General features: G+C 41.0%; 1 protein-coding gene across 4 annotated transcripts; it reads right to left on the reverse strand.

Annotated features, from left to right (window-relative positions):
- Positions 1-902: 902 nt before the first annotated feature.
- On the reverse strand, positions 903-14,106 carry PARP11 (poly(ADP-ribose) polymerase family member 11). 4 transcript variants are annotated; one of them, XM_021549030.4, is made up of 8 exons: positions 14,013-14,106; positions 10,398-10,526; positions 10,179-10,299; positions 8,883-8,958; positions 7,888-7,960; positions 7,670-7,800; positions 3,869-4,020; positions 903-3,429 (listed from the first exon to the last, which is right to left on the reverse strand). In XM_021549030.4, exons 2-8 carry the CDS (start codon positions 10,521-10,523, stop codon positions 3,116-3,118), a joined length of 993 nt encoding a protein of 330 aa, XP_021404705.1. In that variant the 5' UTR covers positions 10,524-10,526; positions 14,013-14,106; the 3' UTR covers positions 903-3,115. The 4 variants fall into 4 exon arrangements, with proteins under 4 accessions (XP_021404705.1, XP_085448643.1, XP_021404703.2 ...); XM_085592517.1 differs by lacking the exon at positions 14,013-14,106 and adding an exon at positions 13,592-13,907; XM_021549028.4 differs by lacking the exon at positions 14,013-14,106 and adding an exon at positions 13,706-13,865.
- Between the last annotated feature and the right edge of the window lie 2,814 nt (positions 14,107-16,920).

The raw sequence follows: 16,920 nt of genomic DNA on the forward strand, positions 1-16,920 counted from the left end.
AGAGAGGGGCATAAGAGAGGCCAACTGGCTTTAAAATGAGGCAAAGTATTCCATCTCTCAGCCCCCATAGTATTTTTTGTGACTTGTGAACAGTAGGTGGCTATATTGTAGTAGGCCTGTGCTGTTTAACAAGTCTGCCGTTTTGGACAGTACCTAAAAATAGTTACACTGATGGACATTTAGGTCAAAGGAATTTTAAGACTGATATGTGCTCATCTTCCTGAAAGTAATTTCCACAATGTAAACTGCACAGACTCACTTGAGCCTTCCTGCTATGATCTTCTGTGCTGATAAATATTTTAAAAAGGTGAGAGTTGTCCTCAAGCCGCAAGCTGAACTGGCATCCAATGTAGTCCTGAATTTAAGTCACCAACTCCAGCCAGCATGTCATGTGTCTCACATCTAGCTTGGATGTGAGTGTACTGGGACATGTATTAAAAAACAGAGCTGTATCCTTTTTTTCTCCCTTTGGATTCTAACTTAAAAACAAGAGTTTGTGCAAACTGACCCTGTAAATGAACTGGAAGGCAGACAGACACTTTCCCAAACTGCTCTGGATGAAATGAGATTCATTCAGCAGTAACTGAGTACACACCAATTGTAAAAAACAAAGCTGGTCCAGGAGGCCAGTATGAGCTGATCTTATTTTTCTATGTCATCCTGAAGTACTGTGCTCATGTGAAAACAGGTTGCACAAGAATAATTTACTAAGAAAGCTCTACCTCAGATCAAGACATGTGAAAGAGTGGCATGCCATCTTGCACAGGCGTAAAACCAAAATGAAGAACAGTTTCACTACATGAAACAGTAACAGAAAATATCAGGCTTCCTTCCACAGAATCACACCAAGATCTCTTCTCTTTTCTTTAACACTCTAAAGGCCAAGAAATTATTTTCCTCCCTTTCTTTCTCACTGTTCCTTTTATTAGGTCCAACTATTTCCTGCATTGTCTACTTGTTCCCATTTTGCTTGCAATAATAATCATTCTCCCCTTGCCAGAGAAAGGACAGTTATTTTACAGACATCTTCAATAACAAAATTGATCAGCACAAAAAGCAGAACACATTGAACATTGAAAGAAGAGGTAATGCAGTAAGATTAAGATTGTGCCATTCAATTCAAATTAATCAGCAAACAAGACACCACCACACAGTCAGAAAAGTCTCAGAAATCAGTAGATTGTAGTACTTTGTGTCTATGAGGTGCCAAAAAAGAAACTTCAGGTTTTTTAACTAAAAACATCTGTTACAGAAGAAATAAAAGGAACAACAGCACATGTGTTTGTTAGTTCCACAAAATGTATGCTCTGTAGAATAAAAAGGATTCAGTAATACACAAATTCCCTGCGTGATTCGCTATTATTTTACACAATGTGGGAAACAAAGTGCCTTTTGCAGAGCTAGCATAGTAGTGAATCAAACACAAATCATACCTACAAGAGTAGAACCTAGAGTTCCCAGCTGGGATCAGAAATCATACTTCCTAAAATAAAGGAAAATGCATTTTAGCCCTAAATGGTTTAGGGACAGGAAAAATGCCATAAAATTACAAACAGAAACAGATAAACAACTTGTTCAAGATCCACTGACAGACAACGGTAACAGCACACAGGAGAAGGAAGAGATATTTGTGTCCTCAGTTACGATGTCAGATGCTTCCAGTTCCATGGGTTTAGTACAACTTGGAACAGACCTGGTCATGCCAGCAGCTGCAGTGACTTTAAACACAATAAATTTTAAACAGAGCCTTTGATCCAAAAAGTCCATTAACAATTCTATAACAAACCAACACAGATCATTCTATATCTGCTGCAATTATATACTGATTCTACGGGGGACTTGTTACTGGCCATAGCCAAAGAAAAAGCCTGGAAAGGTTTCAACTTTGAATTTGTCCATTAGTGCTACTTAGGTCCTTTAACAAAGGACAAACTAGGGACACAGTTCCATAGCAGATCGTTCACACAACAGTGTATCTCACAGTAACAGCCCCTTCCTCAGCCTCTTCATGTGTTTAGGTTCTCAGATTTGTTCTTTACCTGAATATTTTTGGTCTCTTTTGCTCTTTCTACATGTGAAAAATACTCTTCAGCTTTACAACCATACCAGTTATGAAAACTTGAATGTACACAAATGTTACTGAAAGTTTTCTATTGTAACGTTTAAAAGCTAAAGGATGGCATATTTTGAAATTTTCCTTGTTAGTTTAACTGTATTGTTTACAGTTAAGTTAATATAAACATTGTCTTCAGTAACACCAAGTATGTGAGCACCGAGTATATCTTAAACTCTAACCAGACGTGAATCACAGCAGCTCATGAATACTGCAACAAGATGGCAAAAATTACATAGGATAAGAACTGAGAAAGGTGTATGGTACTGCCTATGTCCCAACAGTTACATACCAAACAACTAACAACCACAAGCTTATGGGCTTCATTTCCATCAAAACCAACGGTCAAATCCTACTGCAAGGGCTTTGTTATTTTCCCAGTATATAATTGAAGCTTACAGTAAAATGTACAAAAAGTTAAACCATACAGCTTTGTTGTACTTTATCTGGAGGAAATTGATGAAGGAGCTGTAGATACTTTTTCTTTTTTTAGGTTTAGAATCCAAACTAAGAGACCTCCAAACAAGGTAACGTACTACAGAACACGGACACACACACACACACACACACACACATGCACACCCCATGTCCCCTGGGGTTTTGCTGTTGTTGTTCTTACTCTGTTTTATAGGCAATCTTTATAAAAGATTAATTTCCTCATATGCATACTATATTAGAGGCATATTTCTAACCACTTTTAATATACTTTAGAAAATCAAAACATAAATCTTGCCTTTGAAAACTTACCAATTCTCAATGTATTTAAGGCTCACTAAGCAACTTCAGATTTGTAATAGTCTCTACATTTGAAAAATGCATTAGTAAAGTTTACAGACTTTTAAAAACAGTTAACCAGTCTCTCTTAAATATTTAATAGCTTCCCCCCTCCATAAATGTGTGCCCGCTTTTCTTTCACCTCTCTTTCATCCATCATTTCTATGTTGCTGTCTTTACAAAAGGAACAAAAGTATCAAAAAACCACAAACAATACTCAGTTCAAACTTAACAAAATTCTATTAAGTACTCAGGGTAGATTTGGTTGGCATCGAAGATGACAAAGATCTTTGGGTTCCAGGTATTATCCACACAGCTGTCATACAAGTTCACAAAGCTTCCATCTTTTGAAGGAGGCCTCACGTATTTTGAATCACCACCAATATAGTCACCAGTTAATACACGAGCAAGAAACATGACTTTATCTGGTCTGTGCAGATGAGGCTGCAGGTTCACACCATGAATCTGGAAAGTATCTCCATGCTTCATGCTCTCTTTGCAGAAATGGCTGGAATATGATGCATCTCTTGCAAAATAAGTCCCTTTCAAATAAAAAACATAGAAAATTAGATGGCATTCTTACCATGACAGCATGACTACCAGAGGATAGCTATCAAGATCATGAAAAATGTCAGTTCTTTTATATTAATTAGGAATCCTTTTTTGTTGTTGTTGTCAATTGTTGTATTAAGACAATATGACCAAACATTTTTAGTGGGAACATTTTAGCAGAGAGATTGTCTTATGATCAACACTGCTTTGCTGGGCTTCCCCTCCCCATGCTCCCTGGCCCTACCCACCAGTTGTGACAATTACATTCCTTACTGCATCCTTAGTTATACTTGCCATAAAAGCAAGGAAAAAAGTATCTAAACAGCTCCTGGGTAAACACAAGGCATGCATCACAAAGTGCACACTACAGGGAAAACCTAATGTTCAGCGATTTACACTGTCACTGTTGTATGTGACAGCAATACTTACCTTTTCCATACACAGCAGCATGCATCCCATTTATTCTCCAGTCAAAGTTATGAATACATATTGCTTCTACAAATTCATTACTGGTGCCATGAAACAGCATCTGCTCATTAATTGTTGGGACACCTCTTTTCTTCTTCAGTTGAGCTTTCTTCCTACAAAAAACACACAATAAATACACAAATAAGCACATAATAAATAAACAGTTGTACAAACACACTAAATTACTACTGTGAAAACACTGCTGGGGGTACAGACCTAACACATTCCACTTTACAAGAACCTAGATGACTCTAGTTTTTAAACATGTTGGGATTCTTAAGGTACATATTTAGAAATCACACATTTCTGAATGCTGTAGGACTATTTTCCAACATAGTCTAAGATTTGAAAAAAAGGTTTTCCTACACCAATTTTATCAACATTGTTCATGTGTTATTAGGTTCAGCGTGGTCATTTTCGGCAGATACATCTTTAAAAGAAAGGTAAATCTGCACATTTTGTTTCCTCCACCTGCTTTAATGTCGTGGTGGAAGGGATAACAAAGTTGGTAGATTATAAAGCACTATTATCAAGGCAAATCAGCAAAAACTGATCTAAGGGCTAGTTATGCTGAATATCAGAAATTTCTTCATCCAGAAGCCCTCTGTTGTTGGCTGTTGATCTCTGGCAATATATAAATGCAGTCTTGAGAAACTTATTTTGAAACAGGAGAATGGAACAAATTTATAGAAAAAATGAATAATCAAACAAAAGATGTTCTGTGACAGTCCTTTACTATCTCTGACCAGTTCATTTCATAGAGCCAATTTAGAATTGTCATAATATGGGAACTATTGTAACAGGCAAATGTGTTCTGACCACTACAGTGATGCAAATAATTATTCAAGCAATGATCAAATGTAATCCCTTATCAATTAAACAAAACACTTTTTCAAAACCATAAAAGTTTAAATGGCAATTGTTCCTCCTAAGCAGTAAAATATAGTGGGCACACTGGCAAGCTGGTTGTGCAGAATGCAGAAATGCCACAGCAGGACACTTTGGTAGGTTGGAACAGAAATCAAGGAGTCCAACTGTTCTAAAAAGCATCATCTTAGCACCTTGTACAAGCAGTGACAAGATAATCCAGTTCAACAAAATTAACTTGATCCATCACTGTGAAAATTCTTGTTCATCCAATTCACTCAATAAAAGGTAAAACCTACAGCAAAACAAAATATCCAGAGACATACTCCTTGTGCCTATGTAAGCATATAAACTTTTTCTAAAACTGGTCAGCAATCTCACTGACCAACACCTTTTTTTACTTGTTGTACTCCTCGACAAATCCAAACTGAGATTCTAGACTAAGTATCATCCTTTTTTCAACTTTCCTACCTGGGACATCGAAGAAGTGCATTTGAAATGCTGGAATACCTATTTCTTTGTAATATACTACCAGGCAATAATTTCTTCACCAGTATGTGCAAGCTTACAGCACTGTCTTGTGACCCAAGGGCACGACCCAACACTTTACCTTATTGAACCTCACAAGTGGACTCAGCCCATCAATCCAGACTGTCCAGATCCCTCTGCAGAGCCTTCCTGCCCTCCAGCAGATCCACACTCCCACCCAGCTTGGTTATATTTGCAAACTGACAGAGGGTGTCCTTGATCCACTTGTCCTGATCCCAGATAAAGATATTAAACAGGACTGGCCCCAACACTGAGCCCTGGAGGACCCCACTGGTGACCAGCTGGATGTTAACTCCATTCACCACCACTTCCTGGACCTGGCTATCCAGATAGTTTTTTACCCAGCAAACAGTGCACCTGTCCGAGCCATGATCAGCCAGACTCTTCAGGAGAAAGCTGTGGGAAAAGTGTTGAAGGCTCTACTGAAGTCCAGGTAAAAAATAACTGCAGCCTTTCCCTCATCCACTTAGTGGGTCACCCTGTCATAGAAGGAGGTCAGGTTGGTCAAGCAGGACCTGCCTTTCCTAAACTTATCCTGGCTGGGCTTGAATCCCTGATTGCTGCACACGCTGTGTGATTGCGCTCAGGATGAGCTGTTCCTTGACCTTCTCTGGCACTGAGCTCAGCCTGACAGGTCTGTAGTTCTCTGGATCCTCCTTCCAACCCTTCTTGTGCATGGGTATCACATTTTCTCAACCCCAGCCAACTGGGACCTCCCCAGTGAGCCAAGACTGCTGGTAAATGGTTGGAAGTGGCTCAGTGAGCACCTCCCCAGCTCCCTCGGTACCCTCCAGTAGATCCCATCCATTCCCATAGACTTGTGTGAGGTAGCAGGTTCCATTTTCTCTTGAATTATGAGGCAGCATTTTGCTCTCCACATCTGTCTACCAGCCCAGGGTCTGGGTGCCCAGCTAACAACTGGTCTTACTATTAATGCCTTTGTTGCCTCAGTCTTCTCCTCATCCTTTTACACTGTTTCCCCCTTATCCAGCAAAAGATGGAGATTCTCTATAGCCCTTCTTTTGCTGATGACTTATTTTAAAAAAATATTTTTATTGTCTTTTACACCAGTGGCCAAATTAGGTTCTAGTTGGGCTTTGGTCCTTCTGATTTTCTCCCTGCGAAACATCCCAACATCATTTACTTCTTCTGATTTGCCTGCCCCTTCTTTCCAAGGTCATAAACTCTCTTTTTTGTCAGAATTACAGCCAAAATTCTCTGTTCAGCCAGGATGATTTTATTCCTCAACTACTTGTATTTCAGCACATGGGGACAGCCTGCTCCAGAGTCTTTAGGATTTCCCTCCTGAAGAGTGTCCAGCCTTCCTGGACTCCTCTGCCCTTCAGGACTGCCTCACAAGGGACTCTGTCGAACAATCTCCTGAACAACCCAAAGTTTGACCTCTGGAAGTCCAAGGCAGCAGTTCTGCTGACCCTCTTCCTTACTCCATCAAGAAAAAAAGGAAACTTAACTGAAAGTAGGATAACTCTCTTAACCATTAACATATATAAGGAATTTCACTTCCTCACACATGTTGATACAGTTTTAAATTAACAATAAATTACATATATTTTTTAAAAATCGTTTAACTTATGCAAGATTTTAGTATACATCTGTTATTTGTTATTTGATCACTCTTTAACTTAGTCTAGATTATTTTATTAGAGTAAAACATCTTTAAACCTTCTGATATGCACTCCTTCCTACAAGATACATAAATAACTTTTGTCAAGTACAATTGCTTAAGACTGATGCCAAAAAATAAGTGGATACCAAACTGGGCATTTCCTGCTTCTTCCAGGCCAGCACAATATGAAGAGGGAAAAGCCGAGAACTTAGAAGACGGTTTAGCAGGACATTAAACTTAAAAGAATTGCATGAATATGTGTTCATTAGACACCTAATTCTGTCCTATGCTTTTCTCCTATAAAATTGAGAAATTTAACAAGACTGAAATATTAATTTGCTTTGTTCAGTAAAAATTAAAATAATACAAGCCTCTCCAGGAATCATTTTACAAAAAGCTATTTTTTTCTCCTTACTTCACTGTAAGGATCATGGGCATCTATCACACAGATATTCTGAACATCTTAAACATATTATCTGTGCTACAGCTTTATCTAACGCATTTCTACAAATATTACATTTCTGCACCTGTAGAAGCTATACAGTCTTAAAAATTAAATTTTAAATAAAGAGAAACTACAAAGAAGAAAATTTTTAAAAGTTAAAAAGTAACAAAATATTTCATTAGTAATAAAAACAGTTAAACATATTTCTGCTGCATGACTTAAAACTTTTCTCCATTAACAATCCTAAAACTGTTGGTTTTAGAAATAATCTCACCTGCAAAAAAACTCCCACAAGTCTAGATTTTGTATTCTCTTAATTCTTTTAATTCGGTGGCTATCCATTGTTTTTCCAAAGAGACTAGAAACTTCATTATATTCATTTGTTTTCTTTTGCAATGGAATAAGCTGGAAAAAAAGAGGTTAGTGCGATTTCAATTCAATGCATTATTTCATTGTCACATGTTTTTGACCAAGTTGCCTACCAACTCTTACCTGGTATGGCTCCTCAGTATTTACATTCTCCCAATGTGAAGGCATAGGGATAGCCTCATTTTCACAGATGAAACTTCAAACAAAAAAGGTAAAAGCACATCACTTCAAAGACATGAGGCATTTTCTTCCTGTCAAACTCCTGCTCCAAACAAAACAGTATGCAAAAAAAGCAAATCCCCATGAAGTTTATACAGAGCTACTAAAAAAGAGTGGTTTAAGCACATGCACTACATATATTGAAGCTCTTAAGCCTTAAAACTGGGACTAAAAGAAGGAATCTCCTGAAAGTAAAAAATGTCACCATATGGAAATAAGAGTGCTGATGCAATTATTCAAAGAACAAAGAAAATTTCTACATCATTGTATGCACTATTTAGCAAATATCGACTGAAAAAACGTTGGCACTTCGAAAACAAAGTCTTCTTGAAAGTCAGTGTAAACAGATTGCTACTACATTTCTTATGACAAATGACAAATTTCTTTTTGAATGTATAACCACACTACAATTCAGAACTAAATTTTTTCTCAGAAACTATTTGGGGAAAAACCCACACATATCCCATGTACTCAATTTCACCTGTGATAGTAACACTGCATAGCTCAGTTTATTTAGCAGATTCACATCAGCTCAGCTTTACATCTAATGACTGATGAAATGGTAAGAAATTGACTATCTAAAGCAATTAGACTCATAAAAGAATCTTTACAACACAATTTTTTAAACTCCATTTTAGAGTAAATGAGTAAAATATAGGCACAACATGTAAGTCAACCTCTTTTTGATGTTACAATAATACTTCTAAATAATATATGGAGTCAATGGATTCCATTTTTTGGTGCTGTTTCCCTGCAGCAATTCTGATTCAACAGGTATTCAGAGCAACTCCAAAAACAAATAAATATAAAAAAAATCAAGATAAAACAGTTTGGTTTCATTCTACTTAGAAGAAGCAGGAATAAAAGAAAAATAAAGAGTCTTCCTCTTATTTTCTTACCTGAATGAATTGATTGCAAAGGGAGCTCGCTTTATTGGACGTTGTTTAAGGGTAGTTAGGTTGATTTGTTTCATCACTGAGCATAAAAGAAGAATTAGGATGAAATTTTTGGGAATTCATCTACAGCATATGAAACATTTAAGTATCATTTTTTAAAATAATGTTACTACACCCTAAGCTACTTGACAGGAATTCCTACTTCAACAAGTAACAAATCAGCATTTTCAATAAATGTTTCTAAATGCATTGTCATCTATATGAGTTGGAAAAATGTCCAAATATTACACATAGAAAACATTTATTTTTAAAATATCTATCTAACATTCAGCCCCACTGAATCACAGGAAGAAATTCCACTGACTTGAAAGGGATGACAAAGAATACACTATCCTTAGTGTAAGACATCATGGCCTAAAGAGAGTAATATAAAAATTGTTCTGTAACATTTGCTTATAAGTGTAGTGTTTTTATTCAGGATACAAAACACAGTTTTTTATAAAAAGACACAAGTAAGCATAAAACTCGTTGTGGTATTGCTAGATACCACCTTACTCCCAGTATATTGCTGTTTTACTCAGTCCCCACTTTATGTATTTGAAATTTGGATACATATATTGGAATATGTATTTATTTCCTTAATTTCCTATATTTAAGCATATAGCCGTTTTGTAATTTAATCAGAAAACAAACCATTTATGAATATAAAACTAAAACAAAAGTTACTAGAACACACCTTTGAACACAGAACAGATTACATTTATAATTAGTTACATACATTAGAAACATGTAATACTCTGTAATTTACAAGCACAGCATAAGGGAGATCTTTACAATATACTAGTAAATCCTTTTGCGTATCTCCTTGTTATTCTGAGAATAGAACTGGCTTCAACTACCTGCTGAATTATTAAATCATTTTGATGCCAGTATTTTGCAGGAAACCTCATTTACAATGGAAGAGGTTTTTCAAGTTTACAGGCAGTTGCACATGAAAGAAAAAAGGTTCAACCTTCCCAGTTCAAGAGATGTATCCTACATGCCACTTGCAGCTGGAGCAAGCAGTAGGAAATCCAATGGAGTGCTATTAAACAAAACATGCTACTTCATTAATAAACTACACAAAAAATGTAACAGGGCAGCTGTTTCTAAAAACTCCTATGTACCTTCCAGTAAAGAAGACATTCTTAATTGTGTTTTCGTACCAGATATGAGGACAATAACCTGCTGAATGAACAAATGTGCTGGTGTATCTGAGACCTTCTGCTGTTTAAATTTACTCTTCTGCAAGACACATACCTGAAAAGTCCAGTGTGTAGTTAAACTTTGCAGTGGTAAAAGACAGAGATCCATGGGGGTCTGTTCGGAAACTCCTTTCAATATCTTCACTGCTGATACTGCAGTGACTGTTTGAGTCGGTCTTCAAAATAAAAGAAAAAGCACGTTAAGACAAACTCAGCCATAGGTAATTTGATGTATGGAATCCATCAGAGCCAATATAACTTCATAGGTATTTACCTGAAACATATGCCATTTACCACACTCAGCCAAATAAAACCAGCCCCACTGGGTATCGGAGGTATCCATGTCTTCAACTGAACTTTCCACCTTTGCAAACACATCTTCTGATGGTCCTTGAAGCATTTCCTGAAACATTCACACACATACACAGAAAAAAAAAGTTTAGAGAAACTTATAAAACTAGCAAAATAAAGAGCATTTGCAATAACTACCAAAAAAAAAAAAAAAAAAAGAAAAAGAAAAAGAAAAAGAAATCCTATCAGGCTGAGGACAGATCTGTTCTTGCTTTTCCACAGAAAAATTCTCAATTTGCTACTTATCCAGTATTATCCTTTAAATTAGCTAAATACTTTCAAAATCTTAATTGTCTGTAAAGTGTGACAGTAAAGGCAAGAGCTATAACCTTTATGTGATCAGAGAGAGGTGCTAAATTTCATACTGATGGTTGTAGGATCAAGGCCACTCAGAAATATACAACAGGCTCTTCATTCATACTTCTCAAGAATGAGATGTTGGGGTTACATCCAACAGCTTGATGGAAACACCTACTAGGTACTCACCAGAAGTGAACAGATCAGACTGGACATCAATAGTTGTAAGAAAACAAATTAAGACAAATAATACATTTATTTAACTGTGCAAGACCACAGTAGATTATTCCTTTCCATTGCTTGAAAAAATTTCTCCCCAGTGCACCCACTTAAAAATGGCACAGTAAAATTCCTGATACTCTGTACTTGTATTTATAGAGAAGGTTCACACAAAGCAAGACTGGCTCCCACACAAGCAATGACTACCACAGTGGGGATTCTGAAGGATGGAATAAAAAAAAGAACTGAGGAAAGGATACAGCACAGGTCTACAAAATCATGACAAAACCAAATAGGGAATGAAGAATCATATTTTCTTCTGACATATGGAGGAGACACCTATTGAAGGCTGCACATGTCAAGTTCAAAGCAAGTAAAAGAAAAACTTCATGAAACAGATGGCAACCTATGGAACTTCTTTTCATGTTATGGAAGTTCAAAAAGTAGCTAGGCAAGTTTAAGTCTACCTAGAGCTATACCAGAATACCTTTAGAAGAACAGTCCCTGTCAGAATTCAGCTTATTCTTGGTTTGTCAATAAAATTCTAAAAACTCTGAAAGTGCTCACCCCTATTTGCATGTATTTCCTAATGTGTCAACTTTCTGCAACAACCTCCCCAAGCAAAAATTCTAAGAAAGTTTCAGGGAATCTTCACAGAGAAAAAATTTGCCCCACACCCAGAAAAGGTTGGTCAGCAATTCATCCACTCTAACTGTTTAAGCAAAACACTTTGGCACTCTTATCCAAATATGTCCTCAAGTTCACTTTTTCTTCCAAGAAGTGAAACAACATCCTCCAGCACAAGTCAAACAATGTGCAGTTAGCATCCTGGATGTTTCAGTTGTTTCCTGGTCACTTCAACCCAGAAAAAAATAAAGACCTGAAGAAGACAAATACAGGATACTAAAAGTAGGCATCCCTGTTCTGGCCAGTGCTATTGGGGCAGCAGTTCAGAGCAGGAGGCACTTCTAGCACACCCTTCACCCCCCATTTTTCCCCAAGCTAGTTGTGTTTCTGTAGTTGTTTGGAAAAAAAAAAAAAATCTGAGAAACCTCTTTGTGATAATAGCTAGTGGCTGTACTCTAATCACCAAAAGCTCCAAATGGTTACAAAAATCCAAATGCATCGAGAGCAGGGGAATCATAAGTGGATCTCCAAAACATCACCAAATTGCAGAATCTGAGGGCAAACCTATTTCAGTGAAAATGAAAGCCTACCCAAGGCTCCGTGTATGGATTGCTACCTCAAATTCAAGCAGCACTACACAAAAGGTTCATCAGCTGCACAGAAAAATTATTTTGAAAGAGATAAGAAAACCATTCTCTGCTTCAGAGGGCATCTGTCAACATCTCTTCTTTTACCCATAGCAACACAGACACAGAGCCTACATTCCCTGGGTGTTAAAACCACAACTGGCCAACACCTTTTGGTGGAAATCTTTCACCTTCAATTTGATTTTTCCTCTTGGATAAGTATTTGACTATGTTCTATCCTACTGAGAGCAGGCAGAGGTAGGCTGCACTTCTTTAAAGCTGAGGAAAGCAACACGGGCTTTTCCTGGTAATGTTTTGTTTCCTCATGTTCCCGTTAAAGTGGTGAGCTCAGCTTCCCCCCACACCCCAGCATTAGTTCAGTGAAACCAATGATGCCTTTTGAACAAGAGGACATGCCTGTACAAGCAGAGAAGGCATGATTATCTGTGCCTGACAAGACACTTAGAGTCCTCCAGGGGCATCTCAGCCTCCAGAATAAACCATTTACTAAGGAGATAGTTATTCCCATGGCTTTCAAAAATATGACATTCAACCTACATATATTACCCTCATTACAAAGTCTGGGGTAAGCAGGTAGTAGATTCCAGGATACTTTAAAACTATGGAGGAAACATCTGAATGCATGAATATGTAAAGCCGTAAAAACAAGTGAACTGTTCTCAAAGATGACACAAATCCAAAATATTTGAAGGAATTACTGACTAATTCAAAATAAAATGCACACCATTTATAAGCATTAGGTAGCATTTTGAGAATGGTCTCAACTCCCATCATCAGCACTGCTCCTATTGGTTCAGGAGCTACCAGAACAGCTCAAACAAATTTCTTAGGAAAAACATCCTCCTAAAGAAGAACAGTGCTCGTTGGGCGCTGTGACTGAATGGCTTTACTACTACTGGCCATGCACTTCCTCTTTTTTCCATAAGTACTTTATGTTTTCCTGATATACATCCGTTACAGTGAGCAGACTCAGAGAATGTTTTGGGTTAGAAGAGAACTTTAAGACCATTTGGTTTCAATCACCCTGCTGGACATGGACACCTTCCACTAGACCAGGTTGCTGGCCTTCAACACTCCCAGGGACGGAGCATCCACAGCTTCTCTGGGCAACCTGTGCCAGGTCTCACCACCCAGATGATGACAAACACAGCAGCGTCCCAATGGACTACTCTGTCTGGATTCCTGTGCTGCCTGCTCACTTGGCACACCGTCCTTTATTGCCAAAGGCTCTTGTCCCTACAGACATCGACTTGGAGCAGCATCCTGCCGGGAGCACAGGCAGTGCCGAGGGAATCGCTGGAACACGCCGCCTGGTGAGGAGACTTGCCTGAGGTGAGCCCGCAGGGCTCGGGAGGGGAGGCGAGGAGCAGGACCAGCGCTAGCACCGGCACGGGGCACGCGGTGCAATGACAACGCCCTTCCCACCTGCGCCCCCACGCACCCGCTCCGTGCTGCCGGGGGCCGCCGTCGCAACCACACCCGTAACCGCGCCCGCCGGAGCCGAATCCATGGGCGTTCAAGGGCACGGCCCGGCGAGCGAGCCGGGCACGGAACCACTACGGCTCCATGGGGCGCGCAGGCCGCTCCCACACACGCAGCGGCCGGCGCCGCCCACCCCCGCGCCCAACCGGGCGGCGCTGCGCGGCGGGCGGGGCGGGGCGGGCGGCGGCCCGCGGGGCGCGCGGGGGGAGGGCGCGGCGCGGGGGGAGGGGCGGCGGCGGCGGCCGTTCCGCCCCGCCCGCACTCACCGCAGCGGCCGCGCGCGCCGGGCGCGCTCCCGCAGGCCGCCCGCGCCGCGCGGGCCGGGCGCGCGCGGGGCCCGCTCCGCTCCCGGCGCTTCCGTTTACCGGCGGCCGCGGAGGGCGGGGCCAGCGCCGCGGCGGCCGCGCCCCATTGGCCCGTCGGGGGTGGGCATGCAAATAAAGGCGGGGGCGGGGCGGGGCGGAGCCGCTGTCGTGACGCGCAGGAAGGACGGGGAGGGCCCAGGCCCGCGGCCTGTGGCCGGTGCCGGTGCCGGTGCCGGTGCCGGTGCCGCAGTGTCAGCACCGGCACCGCAGAGTGCCCACCCCAGCACCGCTTCCCGCCCCAGTGCCAAAAACTGTCCAAACCCCTGTCCAGTACCAACACCAGTACCAGGCCTAGTTCCAGTGTCATCACCACTGCCTGTGCCAGTGCCAGTTCCAATCCGAGCACCAGTCCCTGTTCCAGCACCAGGCCCAGTTCGAAAACTCGTCCGAGTACCTGTACCAGTATGAATACCAGCCCCAGTGGCAGTGCCAATACCAGTACCTTTACCAGGCCCAGTCCCAGTTTCAGCATCCCCAATTCCAAAACTAGTCCAAGTACCTTTACCAGTACTAAAACCAGTACCAGGCTCAATTCCAGTCCCAGTCCAAGCACCAGTACCAGTGCTAGTACCAGCAGCAATCCCAGTTCCAGTCTCACTGCCAGTACCAGTACCGGTAGCAATCCCAGTTCCAGTTGTGGTGCCAGCAGTTGTTCAGGTACCTCTCCCTGTACCAAGTCCAAGGTACCAAGTTCTGGTACCTCTCCCTGTACCTGCACGAGTACCAAGGCCAGCTCCAGTCCCAGTCCAAGCACCAGTACCAGCACTAGGACTGGTAGCAATCCCAGTTCCAGCTCTGGTGCCAGCATGTGTTCAGTACCTCTCCCTGTAGCTGCTCGAGTCCCAGGCCCAGTCCCGGTATCAGTGCCAGTCTCAGTTTCAGTTCCAGGGCCAGGACCGGTAACAGTAACCGTCCCAGTGCTGGTTCCAGTACCAGTACCGGTGCCGGTTCCTTGTGCTACCAGAACCGTGACACCGTGCTGGTGCCAGGCACGGCACAGAAGTGACCATCACACCGTGCACGGCGTAGGTCACACGGAGCAAAGAGGGCAGCACTCAGAGCATGCTGCAGGCGCTCAGGACCCATGAGCAGCTCCATGCCACAGTGAGGTCTGGAAGCAGCAGCAGCAGCAGATCTGGGACCAGTTAGTAAGAGAAGCCACAGGGCTGAGCACAGATAATGCTTTTGTGCTGACATTCTAGGAGGGGAGCTGCTGGGTGGAGAAGCTGGCAGTGACACCAGCTACAGCATTCTGCTGTCAGGCAGTGGCCTGGTAACTTCCAAAACACAGTCAGTCTTCATATATGTGTGCAGTCATTGCAGCACATCCTGCAGTGAAGGGTTTTCATTAGTAGCATGCCAAGAACAACACAGGTGGAGTGAAAATGATTAATTTCTCCAGTTCTGAGGGAGTGTCAAACAGGATGTTTACCCAGATTCTGGCTGTCCTGACCTTGCCTCTGAATACAGAGTTAGAAAAGGTTGTCTATTTGAGTTAAAAAGTCAAGCAGCCCATGGTGAATCACTGGAGGTAATTCACTGGCATGAATATAATGCTTCTGGAATAAAGGAGTTTTCTGGAGGTAGAGCCATCTTTTTCAAGTTTTTTTATTGACATTGTTGGAAATCACATGAAGTTTGTTGGGACATATCCTGCCTTGCTTTATGGATCTATACAGAGGCTAGAAGCAAGGAAGAACTCTGTTACCACCTTTGCTGCTGAATGTCTGTTGAACATCTTTTTTTTAATTAAAATATGCTGACAATGCTTTAAGTCTAATGTGAGCCTCTTTGAATCATTTATTTCTATTGCTAATACTGTCTGTTGTGTATTTTTGAAATAAGGGTCATGCTTTTTGCAGAATTTGTGTATGTGCAGTTACAGTAGCACAACTCACAGCTTTCTAGCAGCCAGAAGTTTTAAAGGAGTTTCTGCTGCTATGCCTTGAAGTGTGGGATAGAGTTGAGATTTTTTTTTGTTGTGTGTTTCTTCCCTTTCTTTGTATGCTTAGACTGATAATTAATAATGGAGCATAAACCTCTCTTGAGATAAGAATGTCTTCATTGCATTGAAAACACAGCCTGTTATGAGACTGTATTCTTAGGAAGCTACATGCGAATGCCAGACTTCTAATGGCAACAACAACATAAAACCCTTTCAAATCCAAATATTTCTGTGGCTATGTGATGTACTGTGTGCAGACTAGCAGCCTGTCTGAAGAAAACGTAACTGCATTAATTGATTTTCATCAGCCTCTACTTCAAGCAGCAAAAAGGCAGAAAGTGGAGAGGTTTGGCCACATTACTTGAGTTACAAACCCGCTCTCACAGGGAATGGTCAAATAGAAGTGAAAGAGAGAACTCCCTGGTACTGCCTGGTACATAAATTGTAGGATCATGGAAGAATTTAGGTTTGAAAGGACTGGTGAAGTTCTTTAATCCAGTCTCCTTACCAAAGCAGGCCTTACTTAAAATTTAGATTAAGTTGCTCAATTCCTCATTCAAACTTTTTTTTCCCCCTCTCCAGGCATGTCTTCTGAGCTGTTTTCAAGGGCAAGAAGCTTTTGTCCTTCTGTCTATTCCAGAATTTCTTGTATTGCGACTTGTGCACATTGACTCTTTCAGTGTAACCCTGTGAGGTGAGCTCCCTCAGTCTTCCTGGCAGTACCTTTCCCTGGGCAAGAAAATAAGCAGGCACAGCGTCTCCTAGCTGGTGGAACCTACCTGAAACAGAGGAAAATTACAGTCAATTACCAGAGGATAGTGCTTCTTTAATTGTATCAGGCAGGGGATTAAAAGAGGATTCAAG

This window comes from Lonchura striata, chromosome 1 (genome assembly GCF_050655825.1).
Source record: "Lonchura striata isolate lonStrDom1 chromosome 1, ASM5065582v1, whole genome shotgun sequence".
Taxonomy (NCBI): Eukaryota; Metazoa; Chordata; class Aves; order Passeriformes; family Estrildidae; genus Lonchura; species Lonchura striata.